The sequence below is a fragment of the Eulemur rufifrons genome, chromosome 1 (genome assembly GCF_041146395.1).
Source record: "Eulemur rufifrons isolate Redbay chromosome 1, OSU_ERuf_1, whole genome shotgun sequence".
Classification (NCBI taxonomy): Eukaryota; Metazoa; Chordata; class Mammalia; order Primates; family Lemuridae; genus Eulemur; species Eulemur rufifrons.
In genome coordinates, this window is record NC_090983.1 from 30,099,288 (window position 1) to 30,124,448 (window position 25,161).

Consider the following 25,161-nt stretch of genomic DNA (forward strand, 5'->3'; position numbering starts at 1 on the left):
CCAAGCGCACGGGGCTCAGAAAAGGAAGCCGAGGATTCCTTCCATTTACCCACGCCGTGGAGGGCTCACAGTCAGTTCCTTGGTGTGATTGTTCCGACCGTTTGGTGTTTGTCATTTCTTTTTATTAACTAAAGAGGCGTTCGGGAAAGGAGGGATAGAATGGACCCCTAAGGTCACTCAAGAACGGACCGAGCGACGCGTGCCGAGGGCAGCACGGCTCCGGCGCGCGATAGGCCGCCGGGTTTAAATCTCCCGCCTCCCGCGGCGGGAGCCCGACACCTCCACGCACTTGTGCGGAGGGGCACGGGCTGCGGGAGCGGCCCGGCAGCGTCGCGGGGCTCGCGCGCGGCGGCCGGAACGGGTACCGGGACGGACCTCTGCGCGGCCGAACGCGACCCGAGGCAGCGGAGGACCGGCGCGTCGCGGCTCCGGCGTCGCGGTGAGCGTCTGCGGCCTCCCGTCCTCCCCCTTCCTCCTGGGCAGCTGTCCAGCCGGGAGGCCAAACCCCAGGTTCCCATGGCGACGGCGGGAGGTGGGGGCGCTGCCCAAGGCGCCGGCCACGCGCGCACGCGGTCTCTCGGGGCCTTGCCGGCCTCTCGGTTCCCTCAGGGACCCCGGGCTCAGCCTGCGGCCTTCCTCTGGGGCAAGGCCCTGGGCCGAGCTCCTCCGGGCAGAACCGGCAGGGAGCGGCTTTTCGCGTGGCCGGGTCCTCTCAGGCGGAAAGGAGCGTCCGCCCCCGCTCGCCCCGGTGGAGAACTAGAGCAGCCGCTGAGGCTTGTTTAGGTGATTTCTGTCGAAGGCGGAGGTCGCTTCTAACAGAGGCGGATGCTCACAGCCTTCAGGTGCTTGCCTGCTGATCACCCTTTTACGTTGTGCTTATTTCTGTTTCACCATTATTTTGGAATGGAAATGTCTTCCTTAGAAACTAACTGGCAACCGATTTATAAAAAACAAAACATAAGCGAATGTGCGCGGTTTGGGCTGAACGGCGGGATGCACGAGCTCCCGAGGGGTTCCGCACACAAATCCTGCGGCCCCGGCCTTTGAACCCAGCCCCACCCCACGGATCTGGTTCCCAGGAACCCGGATCATCTGGTTCGGTGCCCGGCTGATGTCAGTGGTCAGATACCTGATGCTCTAAGAAAGATGGAGAGGGGCAAGGGGGCGGGGTGGTGATCCATCCTGGCAATTCACCCGCGATGCTGAGGCTTTGCCAGTAGAGGGGGTGGGATCATTTCCCGTGAATTAGCTGTTCTTGCACAGGGCATAAAAGCTATTAGTAATATGAACTGTAGTTCACTGTGAATTGGCTTGTTGGGAAGATAACGTTTTTCCATGGTTCTGGATTTTTTCTAAGTATGTATTGATTTATTTGGTTCTGACTCAGGCAACGTACTGTAAGGCGATATTACTTTAATCATCTTCACATCAATATTTATGGAGTAGCCACAGGTGCCTCATCCTTTAGTGGGAGTTAATTATACATTTACTGGCCAAATAAACATCTCCTAATGGTATGTATATATTTTTATATGACCAAATTTAGAAACCGTTTTATATTTGTTATCCGTTCCTTAAATACCAGCAATCTTCGAAATCTATGTATTTATTTAATAGTGCAAAAGGATTGTACTCTAGCCACTGAAATAGATATGCGCAAGGCATTGTTCTAGTTACCAGTAGTTATAATTGCCAGAAAAGTCATTATAATTTTAGAGTTAAAGGGTGCTCAGAGATCAGCCAAAGGGCAAAAATTGTAAACATGAGATTGGTGGAAAAAGTAGAAAGCAACATTTTTATTATAAATGTTTATTACAAAGCAATTAATAAAATTTATACCCGTTACTGAACTAGGACCAAATATCAAAATATTAAATATAAAACAGATAATATACTGTTTTGTTCGATACTGCCAAACTTTGTGATTTTATTGTGTGATACATCCTATATTTTAAAGTGTTTCTTTTATACTTTAGCTTTTCCAGTACTTTCTGTGCCTCTTTTAAATTTTTATTTTTTTCTATGCTTTAACAGCAACAGATGGGGTGTGTGAAAGACTTTTAAGTATGTCTATAACTGGAAAGATTACCTCATGTGAAGTAGATTTTGTTGTTTAATGATATCTTATTCCCTTTTTCCATTTTGTTTGTTTTTCACTCATCCCTTGTTTTGCCTTTTTTCTGGAGTCAAATTTTCAAACTTCTGCATGGTTAGTCACCTTCTATGTCCTTATTATTATTATTTTGCCATTGTTGACTCATTTGCATATAATACTAGGGTATTTTTTTCTTTTTTGGTTAATTTAGTTGAAATAGATAGGAAAAAAACAAAGACTACTGTAACAATATCTATATTTGCAGTGACTAACATCAACTACTGTTAGCTTTTTTTTTTTTTTTTTTTGAGACAGAGTCTCACTCTGTTGCCCAGGCTAGAGTTAGTGCCGTGGCGTCAGCCTAGCTCACAGCAACCTCAAACTCCTGGGCTCAAGCAATCCTCCTGTCTCAGCCTCCCGAGTAGCTGGGACTACAGGCATGCACCACCATGCCCGGCTAATTTTTTTCTATATATATTTTTAGCTGTCCATATAATTTCTTTCTATTTTTAGTAGAGATGGGGTCTCGCTCTTGCTCAGGCTGGTCTCGAACTCCTGAGCTCAAACGATCCGCCCACCTCGGCCTCCCAGAGTGCTAGGATTACAGGCGTGAGCCACCGCGCCCGGCCTACTGTTAGCATTTTGTCGTATTTCTTTGTAGGTTTTTTTGTTGCTTTTGTTTTTGTTTTGAGACAGGATCTCACTCTGTTGCCTGGGCTAGAGTTCAGTGGCCTCATCATAGCTCACTGCAACCTCAAATTCCTGGGCTCAAGCCATCCTCCTGCCTCAGCATCCTGGGTAGCTGGGACTACAGGCGCATACCACCACACCTGGTTAATTTCTCTCACTCTGTTGCCTGGGCTGGTCTCGAACTCCTGGCCTCTCCTGAGGCGATCTTCCTGCCTCAGCCCCACAAAGTGCTAGGATTACAGACATGGCCCATCATGCTCGGCCTCTAGTGTTTTTTTAAATAAAGAAATCAAACATTTCCAATAAAGCTCAAGTTCTTTTTCTACATACCCAATCCTACCATCCCTAACCAACTACTCATCATCATGAGTTGCTATCTGTGTTTTGTATTTTTTAAAAAATTATATTTTATATGGTATGTGTTTTAAATTTTCAAATGTTATATCATATTGGATATAATCTATACTTTTTGCACTCAATATTGTTTTTAAAATCTATTTTGATATTGATAGTTCTAGTCACTAGCATATTTGTTTTATATAGTATTCTTTTATATGAATATATCACATTTTTTGTTCATTTAGCTTTTGATTAAGATTGTTTCCAGTTTTTTATTATTATACTACTAAAACATAGATATTCATTTGGTAAATATTTAATGAGCATCTACTATGTGCTCCATACTATTTGCTCACAAACAGATGAAAATCTCTGCCCCTATAAAGCTTTAAATACCTAGTGATAGAATTGCTAGGTCCAGAAGCATATTTAGTTTTATAAGAAACTGCCATATCTTTTCCAAAATAGTTGTACTATTTTATAATTTCATCAGCAATATATGAGAGTTCCAGTTGCTCACGTTCTCACCAATTTTGGTATTGTTAGTCTTTATCATTTAAGCCATTGTAGTGGGTGTTTAGTGGTGTATTCTGAGTTGAGAATTCATGCTTGCTCTTATCAGAAGTTTCCACAGGCATGGTGGCATGTGCGCTTGTAGTCCTGGGTACTTTGGAGGCTGAGGTTTGAGCCTAGCAGTTCGAGGCTACAGTGAGCTATGATTCTGCCAGTGCACTCCAGTCTGGGTGACAGAGCAAAATGCCCACCTCTTAAAAAAAAATAATCTTTTTTCCCCCAAGGGGAAATTAATATAGCGTACAGTTAACTAGTTTGAAGTGTACAATTTGTTGTTGTTTTCACAATGTTGTGAAATCGCTAGCTCTCTCTAGTTTAAACCTTTTTCATCACCCTGTAAAAAAATGCCTTCTACTCATTCATGAATCCCTCAGTTTGTTCTTTTTTATTGCTGAGTGGTATTCCATTGCGTGGTATATTGTCATTTGTTTATTCACCTGTTGATAGACATTCTAAGTTTTGGCTATTACGAATAAAGCTGGTAAGAACATGTATAGGTCTTTGGGCATACGTTTTCATTTCTCTTGGGTAAATAAGAGTGCATTTGTTGAGTTGTTTGCTAAGTATTTATAAGAAACTGCCAAATTTTGCTCAAGTGGTTATACCATTTGATATTCTCACAGACCATGTACAAAGGTTTCAGTTTTTCCCCATCCTTGCCAACATTTTGCATTGACAGGTTGTTAGCAAATTCAGATGGGTATGTGCTGATATATCTTTGTGGTTTTAATTTGCATTTCCCTGACGAGTAATGATGTTGGATATCTTTTTATATGCTAGTTGGCCATTAGTATACAATCATGTGCTACATAATAATGTTTCAGTCAACGACAGACCACAAGGACTGCATATATGGCAGTGGTCCCATAGGATTGTAATACTGTACCTTTTCTATGTTTAGATATGTTTAGATGTACAAATACTTGCCATTTTGTGTTACAGTTGCCTACATTATTCAGTACATCAACAGGTCTGTAGCCTAGGAGCAATAGGCCACTATACCACATAGCCTAGGTGTGTAGTAGGCTTATACCATCTAGGTTTGTGTAAGTACACTCTATGATGTTCACACAATAACAAAATCATCTAATGACACATTTCTCAAAACATATCCCTATCATTAAATGATGCATGACTGTATATGAATATCTTTTGTGAGTTTGCTCAAATAATTTACCTGTAAAAATGAGTTTGTGTTATTACTGAGTTATAATTATTCTTTATATATTCAGAACACAGGTCTGTTTTTATATATGTGTGTGTGTGTGTGTGTGTGTGTGTGTGTATGTGTGTATTATTAAAAGCTTCTCCCAGGCTTTTCACTTTCTTAATGGTGTTGTTCAAATAGCAGAGTTTTACATTTTGATGAAATCCAACTTACCAGTTTTTTTTAAAATTCATGTTTTTTGTAGTCTAAGAAATCTTTGTCTACCCCAAGGCTGCAAAGATTTTCTCTTTTAGGAGTTTTACAGTTTTACATTTAAGTCTGTTGTACATTTTGAATTAATCTTTGTATATGATGTTAGTTAAGAGTTGAGGAACATTTCTTTTGACATAATGGCTATTTGGTTGTCCTAGCATTATTTGTTAAAAGTCTATCCTTTCCACTAGTGAATTGCTTTGGTAGCCTTGTCAGAAATGATTTGGTTTTGTATTTGTGGGTCTATCTCTGTATGCTCTTTACTTTCTCTCAGCAATGTGCTATAGCTTTCAGTAGCAGTCTGGTACATCTTTCATCAAATTTGTTGCTAAGTGTTTCATGGTTTTGGATACTATTAAAATGACAGTGAATTTTAAATTTCACTTTCTTATTATTTGCTACTAGCACATAGAAATGTGATACATTTGTTTTAGATTGACTAATTCAATAATTGCTAAATTTACTTAGATCTACTAGATAGATCTAGTAGGGTTTTTAAAGGTTCTTTAGGATTTTTTGCATACATGATCATGTCACCTGTGAACAAAGACAGATTTGCTTTTTCCTGTTCAATGTGAAAGTGGTGTGAGTGGTCATCTTTGCCTCTTTCCCAGTCTTAAAAGAAAATATTCAGTATTTCACAGGTAAATATAATGTTAGCCATAGTTTTCTAATAGATATCCTTTGCCATTCCTAATTTGCTGTATTTATGTTTTTAAATCATGAATGAGTGATAAATTTTCTCAAATTATTTCCTACATCTACTGAAATGGTCATATGCTATTTCTCCTTTAATGGTAAATGAATCTTGCATCCCTGGAAAAAATTCCACCTGGTTAGTCATGTGTCATGTTTTATCCATATATATACGTGTGTGTGTGTGTGTGTGTGTGTATGTATGTATATATATTTCTCTATATATGTATATGCTTTTTAGATTTGCAAGGATTTTGTGAAGGATTTTTACATTCATGTTTATGAAGAATATTGGTCTATGATAATCTTTTTTTGTAAAGTCTTTGGTTTTGAGATAAGAATTATGCTGGATCATAAAATGAGTTGGAAACTGTTCCTTCCTCTTCTACTCTGTGAAAGAGTATGTAAGTGTGGTTTATATCCTCTTAAATATTTGACAGAATTTACCCGTGAAGCCACCCAGGCCTGAAAGTTTTTTGTGCGATTTTAAAAATTATAAATTCAATTTTTAAAATGGATATAATGTAATACAGATGATCTCTTTCTTGTGTTAGTTTTTGTAAGTTGCTTCTTTCCAAGGAATTTGTCCATTTCATCTAACTTTTGGAATCTTTTGGCATGAAGTTGTTCACAGTACCTCCTTATTAATCTTTTAATGTCTATAGGATCTGTAGTGATGTTCCTTCTTTTATTCCTGATATTGCTCATTTATGTTTTACTTTCTTTTTTTCTTCATCAGTCTTGCTAGAAGCTTATAAATTTTAGTAATTTTTTCAGGTGAACCAACTTTTAACTTTGATTTTCTCTCTAATTTGTCTATGTCCTATTTCACTGATTTCTACTCTTACTATTATTTTCTTCTATGGGTTTAATTTGTTCTTTTTCTAACTTCTTCAGGTGAAAGCATAGAAATTGGTTTTATACCTTCTTTTTTCTTTCCTTCTTCTTTCTTCTCCTTCCTTCTTTCTTCCTCCTCCTCCTCCATTTTACTCTGTTACCTTCCTCCTCTTCCTCCTCCTCCCCCTTCTCTTCTTCCTCCTCTTTCTTCCTCTTCCTTCTTCCTTCTCCTTCCTTCCTCATCCTTGCTTTCACTGTGTTGCCCAGGCTAGAGTGCAGTGACACAATCATAGCTCACTGTAGCCTGAAACTGTTGGACTCAAGCAACCTCCTGCCTCACCCTCTTAAGTAGCTGGGATGACAGGCATGCGCCACTGTGCCTGGAGAATTTTTTTTTTTTTTTTTTGGTAGAGTCAAGATCTTGCTATGTCACCCAGGCTAGTCTCAAACTCCTGGCCTCAAGCTATCCCACCTCAGCCTCACAAAATGCTGAGATTACAGGCCTGAGCCACAACACCCAGCCCCTTTTTTTCCTTTCTAATATAGGTATTTAAAGCTTAAGTTTTCCTTTAAGCATGCTTTAGTTGCATTCTACAACTTTAGGTGTGCTTTTATCATTTAGTTTAAAATATTTTTGAATTTCTCTATGATTTCTTTGATCCATTTTTATCTCAATGTATAATTCCAAATATTTGGAAATTTTCTAGAATTGCTGTTGATTTCTAAAGTAGCAATATTGTGGTCAGAGAACAGATTCTGTATTTTGTTCAATACTTTTAGTTTTTCTGTCTAGCATATGATCTTCAGTTATCTTTGGGGAAAAATATGTATTCTGCTCTTGGTGGGTGGAATGGCATATAAATGTCAAGTTAGGTCAAGCTGGTTAAGAGTGTTCCTCAAAACTTTTATAGCCTTTTTAATGTCTGCTTATTCTGTCAGTCACTCTGGGGGGGAGTGTTAAGTCTCTAATTGTGATTGTAAATTGATTATTTCTCCTTTTAGTTCTATCACTTTTTTTTCTTGTATTTGGGAGCTTTGTTATTTAGTCACATCCACAGTTAAGGTAGCTATGTATTGTTAATAAATTGACCCCTTTATGATTATGAAATTTCCATCTTATCTCTGAAAATATTATACCTTGAAGACTGTTTTGTCTGACAGTAATATATACTAAGTGTTTGCCTAGTATATCCTTTTCCTTTTAACTCATATTCCTACAAACTACATATACTTGGGTTGTACTTTTTTATCCAGTATTATAATCTCTGCCTTTTAATGTTGTTATGTTATTCATTTATATTTAGCATAACTCTTAATTTGTTTGGATTAATCATATTGGTGTTCTTTTTCTAATTTCCCACTTATTCTTTAGTCCTCTTTTCTGCCTTCTTTTGGGTGGACTGAATTTATATATGTATATATTTTATATACTTATATATATTTAAATATTATATATATTGAATTTCTTTTCTCCTCTCTTGACTGTTTAGTTTTTCTTCTTCCTGTTATTTATTTATTTTTTTTTTTTTTTTTGGTTGTGCTAGAAATTACAATATGTATCTTGGAATAATAACAATGTATCTTGAAAAATATTTTTAGTACTTAATTTACAATATAACAATCTTAAAATTTATACTTCCAACTGCCTCTGTCACCTTTTGTGCTGTCATATATTTTACTTCTACAGATGGTATATATTCTTTTTATTATTTTTAAAGAACCAATAATCTTTTAAAGACATTTAAAAGTATGTGTGTGTGTGTGTGTGTGTGTGTGTATAATTTTAAAAATTTCTTTGTGTTTATCAACATATTTACCCTTTTTTGTTTCTCTCTTGAAACCAAAGAGGGTAAATATATACTCAGGGTGGAACAGAGTTTCTACCTGTTGTCATTTTCAGTCTGCCTATAGAACATTTAGCATATTTTGTAGTGCATGTCTGCTTAAGACAAATTCTTTCAGCTTTGTCTGTCTGAAATTTTATTTTGCTTTCATTTGTGAGGGATATTTTTATGGACATAGAATTCTTGGCCAACATTTTTTGCCCAGGATTTGAAAATGTGTTTCCTTTGTCTTTTGGCCTCCATTGTTTTGTTGAGCAGCTTTCTCCTCTTCCTGCTGTTCTGCCAAGAAAGTAACCAAGGATCTCTCTAGTCCTAGGTGGGGCTAGTCATTTTCTGAATTTTAGTTCATTAGCTTTTTTAGCATCCTGAGCTCTCTGATAGATGTTAAGAAAACATATGTGGCCAGGTGCAGTGGCTCCTGCCTGTACTCCCAACATTTTGGGAGGCTGAGGTGGGAAGATCACTTGAAGGCAGGAGTTTGAGACCAGACTGGGCAACATAGCAAGGCCCCATCTCTACAGAAAATTTAAAAAGCAGCTGGATATGGTGCACACCTGTAGTCCCAACTGCTTGGGAGGCTGAGGCAGGAGAATTTCTTGAGCTGGGGAGTTTGAGGTTGTAGTAAGCTATGATCATGCTCCTGCACTCCACCCTGGGCAACAGAGTGAGACCTTATCTCACAAAACAGGGAAACAAAGAAAAAACTCATATATTTCTGAAGGTTGTTTGGTTTATTGTCATTGTTAGGATGGGAGTGATGGTCTCTTGCAACTTTCTTAAGTGGAAATGGAAGTCTAGTACAATACTGATTTAATTAATATTGCTTAAAAATCTACTTATTACTCTTATTTTCCAGGGATATTCCTGTATTTTTTTTCCAAATGAGTTTTGGACTTAATTTGTATTTTAAAAAAGAATTGCAAACAGTTCTCCTGCTTTATTGAAACCTCTGGGTAATCTGATTTAGATTACATTGAATAACTAGATTTAGAGACAAATGACCTCTTTATTTTATTAATTATTTCTATCCAAAAACAAGGCTTTTCTTTTCTTTTTCGAGTCATCTGTCTCAGAGAAATAGTATTTTTAGTTTTCTTTATATAAGTTATGTAGTGTTGAATTTATTTCTAGGAATTTTAATTAGGATAAGTTTTTTTTTTATATTATATGTTCTAATGATTTATTTTTTGGGAATTAACAGGAAAATGATTTAATTTTGTATATTTTATAATCAGCTACCTTATTAAAATATCTTATTGCTCCTAATAGTTTCTTGATGAGGTATCTTAAGTTTTTCAGGTGTACTATCATATATGTGTAAAATGACAATTTTGCCTCCTCCTTTTCAATAGTCTCATTTTCTTTTTTTAATCCCACTGTATTGTTTACCATTTCTAGAACAATGTTAAATAATAGAATAATGGTGAGCTTCCTTGATCTTGTTCCTATCTTTAGTGGGAATGCTATTGGTGTTTTACCATTGGCCATTAAGCATCATACTGGCATTTGTAAATATATACATGTATCCCCCTTCCCATTAAGGTAGAGCCATGTATTCCTATTTTTTTGTTTTTGGCTTTTTGGGGGTTGGTTGGTTTGTTTTGAGACAGGATCTCAGTCTGTTGCCTGGGCTGGAGTGCAGTGGCATCATCATAGCTCACTGCAACCTCAAACTCCTGGGCTCAGGTGATCCTCCTGCCTCAGCCTCCCAGTAGCTGGGACTACAGGCGCACACCATCACACCTGGCTAATTTTTCTATTTTTTTTTAAAAGACAAGGTCTCACTATGTTGATCAGACTAGTCTCAACCTGGTCTCAAGTGATCCTCCTGCCTCGGCCTCCCAAAGTGCTAAGATTACAGGGTGAGCCACCACGCCCAGCCTCCTGCTTTATTGAAAGATTTCTTTTTGAAATATCAGGAATGGATTTTGAATTTTATTAAATGTCATTTATCATGAAAGATGAAGGATCATTGTGCTTAACATTTCTGTACTATTTTAATGGCACAATCTGGAATTTTCAACCCAGAGGATTTTCATCAAATATTTCTTATTTTTACATTATGTACCTATTATTTTAACAGTAATAACAATTAACTTGTTTTATTTATAGTAATCACATTTAGATTTAATTGAATTAAATGCTCATTGCTAACCCTTTTTACCATTTTTCCATTTGATAAATTCTTTATTTTTAATTATATTTTAGTTGTGTGGATTATGGCTTCAAATAATTTTTGTTTTGTTTATTTTTTTATTTATTTTAGGAGGGGTTTGTGAGTGCTGTATTCCTGATTTTTGCATATATGAGAAAACCTTTTCTAGGCACTCAACCTTATTCAAATGCCATATTTCATTGATCCTAAGAAACACCTTTTTACACCTTCATATCTCTGAAATCATTTCTGAAATATGATTTTTTAATGCATCTAACAAATGATTTGAAAGCATAAATTTGCAGCTCTTTTCCCATTCGAGAGGTGTATGAAATAATGGTGTACCTTTCAAATGATGTCTGCAGTTTATGAAATATGGTAGGATAATTGTAAAGTATTACTTTACCATAAAATAATTTTTATCTACAACATTGGCAAAGATCAAAAAATTAATAATAACTCTATGTGGTGGTGAGTTGTGGTAGATAAGAATGCTCCTATGTTACTGATATGTATAAAAATTGGTACAGTCCCTATGGAGGACAATATAGCAAAATGAAAAAAAATTTTTAAATGCATATGCTGCTTGATTCGGACATTATACCTCCAGGAATTTGTCTTGTAAATATACTTGCATATATTTTAAATAATACATACGTAAGTTTATTCATTACAGCATGGTTTGAAATAATAAAATCTGGAAACAATCTAAATATCTATCAGTAATAGGCCAGTTAAATATATTATAGCACATCCATGCAATGGAATGTTATATACCTATTACAACTATATTACAACTGAGCAGAAAATTCCATGTCATATTCTTTTTCCCTCAGCAGTGTACATAGTACTCACTTGTATCTATTATCTACTGTTGCTGAAGAGATATCTGAGGCCAGCAGAAATTATTTAATTTGTAGATGGCCGTATTTCTTCACCCAGATGCTGATAGCATTCCTTCTATTTTCTTAAAATTCAGCAACATTCCATGTTATATCTGTCTTGCTAATTTTCTATTAATTTTCCTAGAACATGATGAGCCCTTTTAATTTTTAGTTTTATATCCTTGAACAATTTGGCTGTTCCAAATGTCTGTCTCTCTCAGTCCAAAATATTACTTATGATAAATATCAATTGTTTATCTTCCAATTCTATCATCTTTGTTCTAACCACTTTGTTCAAATCTAATCACTTTTACCTGGTAATCTTCATTCTGAATTATTTTCCTAGACTCGTCATGCATCTTATTAACTTGGTTTTCTGAAGTGTCTGTTCTACTTGTAGTTGTTTCTAATGTGGTTTCTAGTTCTGTAGTATTTTTTTCTCTTTCTTTCATTATCTCTTTTCCGTCCTTCAGCTCTTTTCTGATCTGTCATATGGTGTTATACACTATTTATTTGCATGTACAGCAGTTTTTCTTTAAACTGTTTTATGGAGAAGTTTTTTCAAGTGTATTTTTTTGTGTGTGTGTGTTTTTCATGTTATGTTTCTTCCTCCTTCTTTTCTTGCAATTCTACTTTTTCATGTTACTTATTTTGCATGTTATTTGTTGTTGAAAGGGGCAATTCTGTTCTGGCGTATTCTTTGCCGAAGAATGGTCAAGTAGAGTCATCTTAACCCCCTCCTTGTTTACATGGCAATTGGAGTAACTGCTTTAGAGTCTGAGATAGGAGACTGGATACTGATAACTCTGATCTCTGTTCAGTAACTGGCTGCTTGGTGCCACAGTTTTCATATGCTCTCTCTAGGCCCTTTTCCACAATATGTGTTAATCATTGGTTCCAAAGGCAGGTCAATGCTGATATATCTATGATTAGTCTACTTTGGACTTATATGCAAGGCTGACTACCAGCTTGCTGTTTCTGTTTCCCCATAGCCATGCCTTGTCTCTAGACAGGGAAAATAAAAAATTTCCTGGCCACTGGGAGACTTTAGGAAGCTCAATATAGAATACCTCTTGGCCCATTTTTCCCCCCTCCTGAGATTGGAACCAAAGAAACTAGACAGATAGAGATAAAATTATCAGCTTTATTATTGAGAGAGGTGTTGGAGGATATGTATGGTAGCAGTGGTCTTCTAATTCTTCTTTCCCCCATGTCTAGACCTTGGAAAGTTTGAGACTTGAGAATAGTCACACAAAGACTTTTGCCTCATACTGATGAGGTTACAAATGGTGGGTAAAAGGTTAAAAAAAGGAACTACATTCCTCAATTTTAAGACTTTTGATAAATTAGCTCCACTCAATCAAGAAATACGGAAAGGGGGATAAAAGTTCCCTTACAAATAAAGTACATGTGATTTAGTACAGTCTTTGCAATAACTATTTTAACTTTTCAGACATTTTTATTTACACTTACTGATTATTAGTCATGTTTCAGATAGGTCAGATTGCTATATAAAGTATAGGCACTTATTGTATATTTGATAGTGAGTGAATGACTCCCTTTTAGATAAGGGCTTGCAAGTGTTGCATAGTAATAATGAACCAAATATAAAAAGATAAAACCAAAAAGATATAGCTGGGCTTGATAATCAAGTAGATACTTTTTACAATAATCGTTATACAAAAACTAGTTATACATGTTAATTATAGTACATTTGGAAACTACAGAAAACTGTCACCCATGATTCCACTGCAGAGAAAGCCACTGTTGACATTTTAGAGTTTTTCCTACCAGTTTTTTTCCCCCAGAGTTGAATCATTTATAAACTGTAACTCTTTGAGGAATGCTGATTGTGTTTGTAAGAAAATTCATGGCTTGGGAGCCAGAGTAATCAGGAGTACTACATTAATATTAAACAGCAAATGTGTCTAATGTATTTTCTTAATTGCATCAAACAGTAGTGTTATATTTAGCCAAAAGTCTTCACAGATTACTTTTCTCAAGGGGATTTCAGTGCTTCAGTTTGCACATTAACATCAGTCTGTTTTCCCTGCTTTTCAGTGATGTCACAGTAATGAGACATTATAAGTGAGTACAAAACTACATTAAGAGAATATGGATTTGTTTTATTTTGTTGTAAGATTTAAACTCCAAATCCAGGAGATAGCTCAAAATTTTAAATATTTTATAGTGCAAAAAGGAATAAAGTATTCTATGTGGTGACTATATTCAAATTTTAAAAATTATATCTTACTAGAAATAAAGGAGACTTCTATCTAAGCATAGTAAGAATGGTTCTAAACTCATAGTAGTCAGAAAAAAAGACAGCATGGCTAAATAATAAACTTGGACAATTCAAAATCCAAAGTTGAGGGGGGAATAAAGCAAAGCCACAAAAAAAGAACAATGCTTGGATAATAAAACAGTTATGCTTGTGTTTTGGCATTGCTGAAATTGACATTACCATTACAACTTATTTGGAATCATGAAATAAATATTTTCCAAATGTCAAACATGGACCAGAAACAAAATAAAACACAAAGTAGTGAATGGGGCTGAAACAAATGTGCTAAAGCTCTTAATAGAGAAGTAGCTACTTTGGCCGGGTGCAGTGGCTCATGCCTGTAATCTAAATGCTTTGGGAGGCCAAGGAGGCAGGATCACTTGAGGCCAGGAATTTGAGACCAGCCTGAGCAACATAGAGAGATCTTGTCTCTAGAAAAGATTAAAAAAAAAAGTAGCTGAGTGTGATGGCACATACCTGTAGTCCTAACTACTTGGGAGGCTGAGGCGGGAGGATTGCTTGAGCCTAGGAGTTTGAGGTTATGGTAAGCTATGATCGCACCACTGCACTCCAGCCTGGGTGACAGCAAAAAAAGAGAAGTAGGCCCTGGCATTCTGGCATCTGGGAATTCGGTTTCTGTAGGTTGGTAGAAATTAAAGCGTTTCCCATTCAATTGTTCTTTCATCTCATCTCACTGAATAGATCAGTCAGTAACAAAAATGGTATTTTGGCTTCCAACTACCACTCTTTATTAATTTCTTGATTTGTTTAGACTAGTGCAGGGAAAAAGGATGCCATTTATTGGGTACTCTCAGAGATCCTCAACATTTTATGCAATAGTGGGAACATTGAGAAATAAAAGCATGGAATTTTGTGTAGTATTTAATAAAATATATAGGCGGAAAGGCATTTGGTGAGAGAAGGAAGTATGCTATTTACAATAGCATCAAAAGACATAAAATACTTAATAAATTTAACAAAAGATGTGTGACACCTCTATATTAAAAACTCTAGAAAACTTTTGAGAGAAATTTTAAAAGACCCAAATAAATGTAGACACATATGATATTCATAGATTAAAAGACTCAATATTGTTAAGGTGCCAGTCCTCCCCAAATTGATCTACAGATTCAGGGCCATCCCAATCAAAATCCCAGAACTCTACAACTCAATATTGAAATGACAACCCAAAGTTACCACATGTGAAAGACTTACATTTTACAATACAGGATACACAAATGGACAATCAGCACATGAAAAAGTGCTCATGATCATTAGTCATCAGGGAAATGCACCTTAAAGACACAAGGAAATGCCACGACACAATGATTAGAATGTAAAAAACTAAAAGGACTGCAAAATTTAAATGTTGCTAATGGAAATGTAAAATAGCAAGTTCTTATAAAGTTAAATATATACCAATCCATTGACACAGCAAATCTACTTCTAGGTATTTATAAAAATATTTGTATAGGTATGTTCATTACAGCTTTATTTACAGTAGCCAAAAACTGGAAACATACAGGTACGTTCATACAATGGAATACTATTCAGCAATTTAAAAAAATGAACTAGGACAAACTAAGGTGTAAAAAATCAGAACACTTATTGCTTCTGAAAGGGTAGGGACTGACTAGAAAGAGATAGAGGGGATCTTTCTGGGAAGTTGGAAATGTTCTATATCATATCCATTTGTCAAAAGTATATAGTTAAAGATTTCACACTCTGGGCCCTGGAGCCAAGCTTTTACTACATGTGGCTTCACTCTGGGCACCAGCTCAGCCACTATAGAGATCTTGGCCCCATCCCAACCGTAGACATACTCTAACATTGTGCTTACCCTTGCTACCCATTCTCAGCTCCCCCAGCTGCTTCACAAGCATCCACATCTTGTATTCTGTTATCACTATGGCAGTAATGATTCCTGCATCCCAGCACCCGTGCCATTACTGCCCGGGAACTCAGAGCTATAGTCCTACCACACATGTCCATGCAGGCCCCAGGCTCCATGGTCACTCTATGGGTGCTACTCATCAGGCAAAAATGCCAAGAGTGATCCTCTCAAACACAGTTTCCTTGGTCGGAGAAAAATAGATTGGAGGGGTCTTAGCTGTCATTGCCACCAACAACCCTTTTCACCATTGCAAAATTCCACAACCTTGGCTACTATCGATCAGTGCAGTTTTCATCAACACTATATTCAGCTAACAGAGCTGCACAGAGATTACACAGCTAGCACCCTCACTGGTGCCAGCTTTGCACCTCACCCAGCAAATTCCCTTACATCCCTGACCACCATAGGGGAAAATCTTTCCACAGTGAAACTAACCCATAAAGTCTGCAAAAGGTGAATGTTCCACCAAATGTGCAAACATCAATGTAAGGCAACAAGAAATATGAAAAACCAAGGAGACATAATGCCACCGAAAGAACACAATAATCTCCCAGTAGCTGACCTCAAAGAAATGGAGACATATGAAGTGCCTGAAAGAGTTCGAAATAATTGTTTTAACATATTAACTGCCATGTGAGTTGTATTTAACTCATGCTACTTTTGAGCCTGGGGCCTCATGAAGCATATGTAACTCACATCTCTTCATGTTGAGAGCAGTGAGAACTATTTTTCAAGTTGCTTATAATTCATGCACAGAAAACAATAAAAAACAAATTTTTCATTAAATTAGAAAGGATTGTCTTGTTTTTGAAGTTTTTATTCTATTTTCATAATAAAACACCATGGCTCCAAGGAAAAAATTTTTTTCTAGTGTGGTGGTGTGTTAAGGAAGCTCAATGAATTTCAGGAAAATACAGAGAAACAATTCAGTGAAATCAGGATAACAATAAATGACCAAAATAAAAAAATTAACAGAGATTGAAATTATTAACAAAAATCAAACAAATTTTGGAACTGAAAATACCATGAATGAAATGAAAAATGTAATAGAGAGCATCAATGGTGGACTTGATCAAGCAGAAGAAAGAATCTGTGAACTTGAAAACAGGTTATTGGCAAATATACAGTCAGAAAAAAGTAAAGAATGAAGAGAGTTTACATGATTTAAAGATTACAATATTTGCTCAAAAGAGCTAATATTCTAGTTAATAAGAGTTTAAGAAGGAGAAGAAAGAAAGGAGTAGAAAGCTTAAATAAATAAACAGCAGAAATTTTTCCAAATCTTGGGAAAGATATGAAGGTCAAAGGTCTCCAGATTCGATCCAAACAAGACTACACTGATAACCTGTCAAAAAATCAAAGACAAAGAATCCTAAAAGCAGCAAGATAAAAGAAGCAAATCACATATAAAGGAGTTCCAATAAGGCTAGCAGTGGATTTCTCAGCAGAAACCTTACAGGCCAGGAGAGAATAGGATGATAAATACAATGTGCTGAAGGAGAAAAAAACCATGCCAACCGAGAATACTGTACTTGGCAAAACTGTCCTTCAGAAATGAAGGAGAAATAAAGACTTTTCCAGACAAACAAAAGTTGAGGGAGTTCATTACCATCAGACTTATCTTACAAGAAATGCTAATGGGAGTTCTTCAAGCTGAGAGAAAAGGATGCTAATGAGTGATACAAGCTCATCAAAAAGTATAAAATTTACTGGTGAAAGTAAGTATACAAACTCAGAATACTCTAATACTGTAATGGTGAGTGCAAATCACTTATATATTTATTATGAATGTTAAAAGGCAAAACTATTACAAATAATAGCTAATTTGTTAAGGGATGTACAATATAAAAAGATGTAAATCATGCTATCAAAACATAAATACAGGGACAGGGTGGAATAAAAGTATCGAGTTATTTTATGGGATCAAAGTTGTTAGCTTTAAAATAGCCTGTTATAAGATATTTTGTGTGAGCCTCATGGTAACCACAAAGCAAAAACCTGTAGTAGAAAAACAAAAGATAAAAAGTGAGGAATCAAAGCATACCAGTAGAGAAAATCATCTAATCACAAAGGAAGAAGGCAAAGAAGGAAAAAAGAAACAATGGATCTACAAAGCAACCAGAAACCAATTAATAAAATGGCACTACTAAGTCCTTACCTATCAATAATTACCTTGAATGTAATGTATTAAATTCTTCAATCAAACGACAGAGTAGCTGAATGGATAAAAAAACAAAAACAACAAAAAGAGACCTACCTATATGCTGTCTGCAAGAGACTCACTTCACTCTAAAAGACACACATAGATTAAAAGTGAAAGGATAGAAAAAATATGCTGTGCAAATGGAAACCAAAAGAAGGTGGGGATAGATATAATTATATCAGGTAAAATAGACTGTCTCAAAAAAACTGTAAAATGAGACAAGGTCATTATATAATGACAAAGGGATCGATCCATCAAGATAATTTCAAATATTTATGCACCCAATGTTGAAGAATCAACATATATAAAGCAAATATTAATAGATATGAAGAGAGAGATAGACATCAATACAATGATAGTTGGGGACTTTAATACCCACCTTTCAACAGTGGACAAATCATCCAGACAAATTCAATAAGGAAACATTAGAATTGAATTATATTTTAGACCAAACGGACCTAACAGACATATGCAGAACATTCTGTTCAGCAGCAGAATACACATTCTTCTCAAGTGCATATGGAATGTTCTCCAGGATAGATCATATCTTAGGCCACAACACAAGTCTTATCAAATTTAAGAAGACTGAAATTAAATCAGGTATCTTTTCTAACTACAATGGTATGAAACTAGAAACCAATAATAGGTGGAATTTTGGAAACTTCACAAATATGTGGAAATTAAACAACATGTTCCTAAACAACCAATGGGTCAAGTAAGAAATTAAAAGAAAAATTTAAAAAATCTTGAAACAAAAATGGAAATACAACATACCCAAACTTAAGGAATATAGCAAAAGCAGCTTGAGGAGGGAAGTTTATAGCAGTTAATACCTACATCAAAAAAGAAGAAAGATCCTAAATAAGCAACCTAATATTACACCTCAAGGAACTACAAAAAAGAACAAACTGAGCCCAAAATTAGTAGAAAGAAGGAAATAAAGATCAGAGCAGAAATAAATGAAATAGAGACTAGAAAAACAATAGAAAATACCAAAAAAACTAGGAGTTGGTTTTTTGAAAAGATAAAATTGGTAAACCTTTAGCTAGACTAAGAAAAAAAGAAAACATACTTAAATAAATAAACTCAACAATGAAAGGGAAGACATTATAACTGACACCATAGAAATGCAAAGGATCATAGACTACCATGAACAATTATATGGCAACAAATTGATAACCTAGTAGAAATAAATTCCTAGACACATACAACCTACCAAGACTAAATCATGAAGAAATTAAAAATCTGAACAGACCAATAATGAATAAGGAAATTGAACCCATAATAAAATGTCTCCCATCAAGAAAACAAAAACAAAAAACAAACAAACCAACCCCAGGACCTGATGGCATCACTGCTGAATTCTACCAAACATTTAAAGAACTAATTCCAGTCCTTCTCAAACTCTTCCCAAAAATTGAGAAGGAGGGAAAACTTACAAACTCATTTTTTGAGGCCCTGATAGCAAAGCCAGATAAGAACACTACAAGAAAAGAAAATTACATGCCAATATCCCTGATGAACATAGATGCAAAAGTCATCAACAAAATGCTAGCAAACTGAATTCAGCAGCACATTAAAAGGATCACTGTGAACAAGTGGGGATTTATCCCTGGGATGGGAGGATAGTTCACGATATGCAAATCAATAAATGTGATATACCACATTAACAGAATGAAAGACAAAAACTATATGATTATTTCAATAGATACGAAAAAAGGCATTGAACAAAATTCAACCTCCTTTCATGATAAAAACCCCCAACAAATTAGATACAGAAGGAATGTACAACATGATAAAGGCCATACATGACAAGCCATAGCTAACATCATACTCAATTGTGAAAAGTTGAGTTTTTCCTCTGAGATCAAGAACAAAACAAGTATGGCCACTTTCACCACTTTTGTTTGGCATATTATTATATTAGAAGTCCTAGCCAGAGCAGTTAAGAGAAAGAAATAAAAGACATTCCAATTAGCAATGAAGAAGTTAAATTGTCTCTGTTCTCAGACAACATAGTCTTATATTTAGAAAACCCTAAAGACTCCACCAAGAAACTCTTAGAAGTAATAAACAAATTCAGTAAAGTTGCAGGATACAAAATCAACATACAAAAGTCAGTAGCATTTCTACACACTAACAATGACCTATCTGAAAAAGAAATCAAGAAAACATGCTATTTTTAATAGCTGCCAAAAAATTAAAACACTTAGAATAAATTTACTTTCTAGTATTTTGTTCTCTTAACTGATCAGGCCTAAGCCTGCAATCAGTTTAGGAGAAGAGATTAACAGTTTGTCAAACAATCAGACTGACCCTCATACTGATAACAATTATAAAATGGGATGTGGAGGGGAGAACTTGAAAGCAACCAAAAGCAGACAGAAACTGGATGGGAAAGAAAAATTACATTCTTTGTATTTAAGAAGAAGTTTGCATTTATCATACTAAATAATAATATTGTTCTTATTCCACCATCTTGGTTTATACCGTGTTATGTTGCCTTACTCTTGTTTTTCCCACCCTGTCTTTTCCTTTTGCTAAAGTTTCTCTGACTCTTTTGTTTTGCCCCTAGTAATTTGGAAATTAGATATGCTATTTTTATTTAATTAGTAATTACTTCAAAATAAAGAGAAAGTGAACCTCTATTTTTTTACCAACATGTAGAATACAATAGTATCTGTTGGGGCACCTGGAAGTGATGAATGAGTCACATATTTTATTACCTCTCTTTTGTTCCTACTCCCACATTTCATTGGAATAATTGGGGCTTTAGAGTCAAACTATTATTGTTACTACTTCTTTTTACATCTCCTTAAGAAATACTTTTCACATTTGCATTTCCTTATATAGCCATGTTAACCATGTTAAGAACAGTTAAACATAAGTTTTTATGTTTACAGTTTATAATGTCCATCTCTATTTCTTTTATTACATCTTTCTCCTATACCTTATAAATAGGTCTTTATTTTTGTTGATTTATTGGATATTAAATTATTTCTTTGATTTTTAAAGGGTATGTATCTGAATCTTTGCATATCTGAGAATATTTATTAAATGTGTGTTTGTAGCAGTTATAACTATAGGAAGTTTTCCTAAGGAAATAATAGTAGTGTATAAAGATGTGTGTATAAATCTGTTCATTTTACAGTATTATTACAAAAGCAAACATTAGAAACTAATAAACATCTATAAATAGAGATAGGTCAAATAGAATTATTTTCAGACATAATTGCAAAATCATAAATTTTATTACCTTTGTCACCTAACTGAAATTAGTATAAGTATCATTAATCTTTTGCCTGTTTCTTGTATAAGTTATACCATAAATTTAGCTCACACAAAGTAAGCATTAGCATGTTTGACTGTGAACATTAATATCCTATTTAGTATTTTTTCAGTTTGTCAATTAGATTAAATAGCTAAATAGATATTTATTATTGAGAAGATTTTTTTTAAGAAGTTTAATTTTAGTCTATTCATTGTAGTCACTCCATGGATTCCTTTGGGCAACCCAGACCAGAAGATAACCAGTCAGTAGTCAGCAGAATGCAAAAGAAATACTGGAAAACTAAACAGGTCTTTATCAAAGCAACAGGAAAAAAAGAGGATGAGCACGTGGTGGCATCTGATGCTGAACTGGATGCTAAACTTGAGGTAAATTTGAGTATTCTATGTATTGCATATAACTGGTTGTATTTGGGACTCCAAGGGGAATTATGACAAGCTTTCACACTGAAGAGCTTATGGAGATAAATGTAAGTTTGATAATAGAATGTTTAGTTGTATCCAACTGCCAATCAGAGCTCTGAATAGTAGATCAGAATTCTCACAAACTAAGAATTTGCAAAATTGGTATTTACTAAATTAGATAAATTATGAATTAGGTAATTTCTCTGGCACATGTATTATAGTTTTTAAGCTAAACATTGATGAATTAATCAAACTACCAGTTGGAACCATATACTCACTATATATCATATCATACTATTTTGTAGTACTTTGATGTCAAGTCTTATACCTCACTGAAATAAATTAATTAAAATCAAACAGTGAATGAAGAAAAGTTAAGAGTTTTTGTTTTCTTCTTATTAAGGAATACACTTATTGAAGTATTTCATAATGCCTTTTTTGGGGTATTTTTCATTTTAAATAAAAGAAGTAATTGCCATGAAACAACTTTAAACCTATAAATGTTTTATACTTTTAAGTAATTAGGCTAATTAGAGGAGAGTATCATGTAAATGAATGAAAAAGTCTGAATTTTTAAATGCAGATTTACTAATTCCATATACATACACTAATTTAAGATAAACCTTATAAATATTTCCAAGCAAGGTTCTGTTACACTTGGAATATAATCATTATGTTGGGATGCTTAAAAATAAAGGTCTAATTTTGTAGGTCTTGATCTAAGTATTTCATTCTGCAAAAAATAAGCTTATGTCTTGGTCATAATATGGAAATATATAACAAATTAACAAGCTTTAATTTATGTTGATAAGTATTCCTCTTAGGAGTCAATGTCAACTGTGAAAAAATGAAGGGACTTTATTATTACAGGTGATATATATTTTAATATTAAGAGAACTTGTCAGTGTTTCTAGATATATTCCCAAGAAGTGGGAATATATGATGTTTTTGTATTGTTTTACATTATTAGGTTATTTGTGGGTGATATATTTTATATTCAGTGTAAATTTGTCTATTAGACAAATATTTGGAATCAACCAAGAAATATCTCCCACAAATTTGTACTATTTTTGTAAGAACGAGAAACATTTTCATTGTAAAAATAAAAAACAATAGTACATGAATCTTGTGAAGACCCATGGGGAAAAAAATCAACCATAATCACTTCATCCCAGTAGAACTATCTTTTTTGCATTCTTTTCTAAAATCTTCTTTCATATGCATTTAAAACATGCTTTTTAAGTTGCCAAATCTGGATATCAATTCCAATTCAAACATTTCTAAATTTATATGGAAAATTGATGGTTAGTCCTCCTTTAACATGTTCGTGTTTATTATCAATCTTCCTTAGGTTTGACCAAATATCACAATAACAGTAAAGCTGCTCCAGAGATAGAATATTCAGGCTTCTGGGTGATATTGGGAATTTATTTGATAATCAAAGGGTTAGGGCTTAATATGATATTACAACACAGTGCCAAGGTCTTTTTGAATTAGTCTCATAAAAATTCTTTGTTGTAGGACTTTGTGAGAAGGAGACTATACTCTAAAACCTGTGTGGGCTTGTTTTTCTGGGAAAACCAACATTTATAGATATTTGTAAAGAATTATGTCATGTATATACTGTGTCCTCACCTCAGATTATCATGTGCTTAACTTTGAAATGAAAGTCTACTGGATATTGTATTTCTTTTCTGTTAGCAATTAGTAATAGTAGTAATAAAGGGATTAATATCTATGGAAATTTCTAAATTAAAGTAATTCAAAAGTAATTTGTATTTGTTGTTGTAATACATTATTTAATTTTTACAGTAAATTCACTGACCAGTTTTTCTCATTCCAATACTGGAGAAGAGCCAGACTCCAAGTTAACACTTCCTAAGGTTATCTACACTCTTTTCCCATCCAGTACTAACCAGGCCCGACCCTGCTTAGCTTCCAAGATCAGACGAGATTAGGCACATTCAGGGTGGTATGGCCATAGACGTCTATGCTCTTTTCACCTATGGTTGGCAATATTTGATGCAGTTTATATTGGATTTAACTTGTTGCTATTTAGATGGTTTGGACCTGAGAGGAGGACAAACTCTGCAGTTATTTTATTTGCTCCCATCTATTTATCACCATTTTTCCCAGCCTTCATGGGGGAAATCTAAATGTACTTTCTCCATCAGAAGTAAAACTAAAACTGAATTATGTCATAGCCAAGGAAAATAGACATAATATTTATAAAAGAGACATAATACTTATAAGAAAATGTTATGCTTTCGAAGTGCTTATAACAGTTATTTTATATTTATGGTTCTTTAAATTGTCCTAATAAAATTTATATTTCAAGGTTTTTCACTCCATTCAAGAGACATGCACTGAACTTCTGAAGATAGTCGAGAAGTATCAGCTAAGACTCAATGGTATGAAATCATAGATATCTGATAATTCTCATTTAAAAGAAATATTAGCTCGCATTTTTGAAAATGAAAGAATTAATGTAAAAGTAGTGGAACTATTTTGTGGATAGTTTCATATGGTAAAATATGAATATTTATGGTGACCTGTTCTCAAAGCCCCCAGTATCCATCTTTTTTTCTCAGTTCATCAAATCCTCTGACACAGATTCATTTTGCTGATACTCAGTTTTCCTTTCCAGAGTCTTAAATCTATTTGCTTCCGTCACTTACAAACTCTTCCTTGATCCTGACTTGCCCTTGCAGTTAACGTCCCATTCCTGTGCTCCTCTTTATAGAAAAAATTGACGTAATTATCTGCTTGCGTGGTCTCCATTCCTTTCCTTCCACTTTCTCTTGTACTCACTACAGTCAAGTTTTCATCCCCACTACTCCACCACACTTCTCTTGTCAAGTTCATGAAGAGCTAAATACAATGACCAATTATTTGGCTTATCACATTAAACACAATTGATTATCCCTCCTTGATATACTTTCTTCACTTGGCTTCCCTGGTTTTCCTCCTTCTGGTTATTCCTTCTCAGCACCTGCCTTTGCTGGATTCTCCTCTCTCCTTGACCTCTTCAGATCAAAACTCAATCTTTGGATCTCTTCTCCTGCTTTAATTATAGTGGCATCTTCTAAAACCCTCTCCTCTTCAGCCATATTAATCTTTTCAACAGCATGTCTGCATAGTGGGCTCCCTAACTTCCTTTTGTGTTTGGTAAAATGTCCTTTTTTTAATGAGGCCTTCCTGGAACCATATATCTAAAATGCAATACCCCTCTCCCTCAAAACATACTGTCCACATAACAATATTTAGCATTCTATATATTTTATCTATTGTTTTTCTTCCCACCCCTAGAATATGCCCTCCTTAAGGGCAGAATTTATCTGTTTTGTTTAGTTCTGTGTCCCCAAAGTCTAGAAACATCTAGCATGTATTCAGTATTTAGTAAATATTTACACAATGAATGTTTTTCTTGTGTAGCTATGTAAATTAATATCATCACTTTATAATCTAAGCTTATATATTATCCAATTAGAGAAAGAAATCCAATAAAGCATGATTATTCAAGTATTTTTTGAGTACCTGTCATGTGCAAGGTT

At 34.9% G+C, this 25,161-nt stretch overlaps 1 protein-coding gene across 1 annotated transcript in view; it reads left to right on the forward strand.

The window, feature by feature from the left end:
* The first annotated feature begins 385 nt into the window (after positions 1–385).
* ICA1L (islet cell autoantigen 1 like) overlaps positions 386–25,161 on the forward strand; it is a 60,366-nt gene continuing 35,590 nt past the window's right edge. Inside the window, exons 1-3 of the mRNA XM_069484708.1 lie at positions 386–439; positions 21,403–21,571; positions 23,946–24,018. Of these exons, the coding sequence (XP_069340809.1) occupies positions 21,410–21,571; positions 23,946–24,018 (235 nt within the window). The 5' untranslated portion in view covers positions 386–439; positions 21,403–21,409. The remainder of the gene's footprint in view (positions 440–21,402; positions 21,572–23,945; positions 24,019–25,161) is intronic.